At 53.0% G+C, this 3,603-nt stretch overlaps 1 protein-coding gene across 1 annotated transcript in view; it reads right to left on the bottom strand.

Annotated features, from left to right (window-relative positions):
* Window positions 1-3,603, bottom strand: part of ALDH3A2 (aldehyde dehydrogenase 3 family, member A2) — a 42,381-nt gene that overhangs the window by 8,244 nt on the left and 30,534 nt on the right. Inside the window, exons 6-7 of the mRNA XM_014542809.1 lie at window positions 2,156-2,297; window positions 536-702 (exon numbers count right to left, since the gene is read on the bottom strand). Of these exons, the coding sequence (XP_014398295.1) occupies window positions 536-702; window positions 2,156-2,297 (309 nt within the window). The remainder of the gene's footprint in view (window positions 1-535; window positions 703-2,155; window positions 2,298-3,603) is intronic.

The raw sequence follows: 3,603 nt of genomic DNA, 5'->3' as shown, positions 1-3,603 counted from the left end.
CGCTGCGCCGGGGAGCGCCTCAGACCTCGACCACCGGCTCCATCAGCCTCTGGACCCCACGCGCCCACCTCGAGGCCACTGCCCCTCAGCAGCAGCCAGTCCCCTTGGAATGCACGTGGGCAAGCCACTCAGAAAAGGGGTGCAGCTGCCCAGGCTGGGGTCACACGTGCAGTGCTCACCTGCCAGACGCTCCCCCCAACGGCAAGCGAGGTGGACAGCTCTCGCCAGCTCAGCAAGGAGGAGCTGAAGACATGGCACCACCTCCCGGCAGCGCCAGAGACTGCTGCCCCCCAGCCCTGAGCGGAGGCACAGAAAAGCTTCTAATGCTGGCCCGTGAGGCTCCCAATTACAGGGGAGGCGTCGGACACTCACCCCGGATCTACCCCCAGGGGGTAGGCAGTCACCACAGCCCCACGCTTCCCGAGAAGAGGTGGTGGGTCCTAGTATCACACAAAGTACACCACTGGCTCTGCTGCCAAAAGGGACCCGGACTTACAACAGTGGCTGCGAGTGTGCTGCGCTCTGTAACGTTTACCTTGTTGTTATGAGAAAACACATAGAAAGCCAATGGCTTTTCGCGGTCATTGATGAACTTTATGGCTTCATCTGCATTCTTCACAGGCACTATTGGAAGAATTGGTCCAAAAATTTCTTCTTGCATCACCTTGGTTTCAGGATCAACGTCAGTAAGTATTGTTGGGGCTGAAAACAAAACAAGCAAATGAAAATGCTACAGGAGACAGAGATGCAAACCGCCCGCCCACCGTCTCAGCAGGCCTCCTCTCATCCCTTCCCTCCCCCAAGGACCCGCCCGGGGAAGCCCGGAGTGTGGGACGAGCCTGTGCTAACTGAATGTCTGCAAGCACCTGACTCGGGGTCACCATGCAAACCAAGAGAAAGAGCTGTGCCTGGATGCATCCTGCTCATGTTTAACCCTGGCCACAGCACACGCCTAACAGGAGGCTGTGAGCACAGCTCTGGGAGCACAGACAGCCCCTCTGGGTCACATCAACACTTCTTACAAGTGTTTTTCCTGCAGAGTCTCATTGACCTGCATTCCATTCGGTTACGCGTTAAGAAAACATACTTAAATGGCCAAGATTCCCTCGCCCTCAGCTCAGTGCTCCATCCACTGCGGGCAGGGGTCCAGGGAGGCACTGTGGGCGCGGAAGGAGCTGGCGAGCACCCCAGCCTGCTGGCGCAGCAGCACACCCCAGGGACCTGTCACACGCTGGACGGTCAACTACGAAGGAAGCACCCGACAGCAGCGACTGTGCGCCTCCCTTACTCCTCGTCTCTGACAGGTTCTGCCAGCACTCAGGGGTGTCCATGTGCACCCGCATCCGTGCTTCCCCGGGTCAGACCCTCCTCGCACAGCCATGAGCTCAGATCAGGTGACCCTGACTCCAGGTCAGAGGAAAGCTCCTGACTAGTCTGAGCTGATCATGAATGACCTTCCCCCTGGCCACTGATTAGCCGAGCAAGTCAACACGCTGAGGATGGAGGACAGAAAGACCAACCACGGGGCTTCCCGAGGTGTCACTGAGCCACTGAATTCACAGGCGGCACTCAGCTGCTCCTTATTCGAGAACACAGTCTTCCTGATGGGTTGAGCTCTGTGAGTTTTAAGTGGGTTTTGTAATGCGCAGCATCCTACCTGATAAGAGCAGAAAAGCTGGTCTGGGCAGCTTTTTTGCCAACTCAATGTGTCATTCCTCTGTTATATGTTACTTTGGAAAAGGTGCTTAAAATTCAAAACTAATACAGATTTATGGCAGAAAATAAAAGCCACAGAAAGTGAACAAATAATGTCAAGCATGACAGATCAAAAAATAATTTCTGTGAAAGCGTAGCCAGTGGCTAGTTGTGGAATGATGGCTCAGCTATTTCTCTGAGCCGTTTTTCCAGGCGTAAACTGGAAGTAATTACAGAGTTCTGCTTCTCGGGGTAGTTAGGAAGAAAAATATGCGTCAATACAGAAAAGCTAGTGCAACACACGTGGTATAGTTAAACGTGAGTGTGAGTGTGTGATCATCTGTACAGCTTACCCGAAGCAGCATTTAAGCTTATTTTACACTAAATATCTGTTTGCTTAGTGTCAGTAAACACTGTCCAGCTGCCCTCTCCCGTGAGGAAGGGGCTGGGCTCCCCTTACCGATGTAGCGCGTGGCCTCATCCGTCTCCCCACCAAAAGCGATCTTCTGTCCCTCGAGCAAACTCAGGAGCCTCTTAAAGTGACGAAGATTGATGATCCTTTCATAATCAGGAGATTCTTTTATATTTTCTCCATAAAATTCCTATTTAAAACAATAGTGTTTAACTGTCACAAAAGACCCATATTTCAACTTCTTTAAAAGTACAAAATCCACTCATGCTCAGAAATCGATCTGGTTTTATATCATCACATCTCCCCCCACCAAGTGCTTTAATGGTACTGACTGTTCCCAACTTTGAGGGTTCAACTTTAGGTCTTTTGACTTTTTGACGGCACAAAAGTGACACAACTTGAGCAGAAAGTGTACTTGGAACTTTGGCCTTTTCCCGGGCCAGTGAGGTGCGGCGTGCACTATCTCCGGCTGGGCAGCGGCAGCGGGTGGCTGTGCCCAAGAGCAGGCTAATGTGAGTGCTGAGCGCGTTTAAGCTCCGCCGCACGAAGCGGGGATGTTCAGCAGGTTAGGTGCCAAACCAACTTCCACTTATATTTTCAACTTATAATGGCTTCATCAGATGTCACCCACTGCAAGTCACGGAGAATCTGCAATTGAGGCACATCCAGGCCTCTTGGCATGTCAAGGACAGGAGTTCAAGCAGCCGCACACGCTTGTCATTCCCCACGGTCTCCGGGCTCAGAGGGATCTCTGGCGTCTACCTGTGGGCCCGAGCGGGGGGCCGCGAGAGCAGGTAGAAGGTCTTGCTCCATCTGAGGACCCTGTTTCCCTATGGCTGTGGCTGCTCCCTGCACGGAGCTGTGGCTGCAGCAGAGACCCCAGGACCTGCAAAGCCTAGAATATTTACCATCCAGCCCTCTGCATGCAGGTGGCTGAGCTGTGTGCTTTTCCATCGTTTTCCATGTTCTCTAGATGGGCATTCCCACCCGTCACAGATGACAGGGCAACCACTCAGATCAAAATACAGCCCGGTCAACTGAACAAGGCAAAAACCTCAAAGGCCATAGAATCAATATTTATTATGTAAAACAAACATGAAATGACTGGATTGCTGCATCACTTCAAAGCCTCATGACAGCTCTCAGCTTACTCTCAATCAAAATGAGCACTGCTGCCCACCTGCACACACAGCTCAGGTCTGGGTGAGACTCCAGCACGGAGCAGCCACGCCTTCCTTCCCGCTCAGCGGGCACCTCCGAAACTCCAAGGGACCCCAGGAGACTTGCAACCAGGCGACCCCTGAACCTGTCTCCAGGCCCCTTTTCCCTGACTCCCCAGAGAGCCAGAGCAGCCCGGCCGAGGCTCTCCTGCTGCTGCTTCTCTCCTAAGCCCCCCTTGTTTCACTGCCCCAGCTTCCATAAACGTCCTCTCAAATCAGACAAACCAACCCGCCCCCAAACAAACAAAAATCATCCCAGCAGCTTGCTGACATGTA

This window comes from Myotis brandtii, unplaced genomic scaffold (genome assembly GCF_000412655.1).
Source record: "Myotis brandtii unplaced genomic scaffold, ASM41265v1 scaffold314, whole genome shotgun sequence".
Classification (NCBI taxonomy): Eukaryota; Metazoa; Chordata; class Mammalia; order Chiroptera; family Vespertilionidae; genus Myotis; species Myotis brandtii.
Note: the sequence above shows the minus strand (reverse complement) of the source record. Positions and strands in the feature narration are given on the sequence as shown.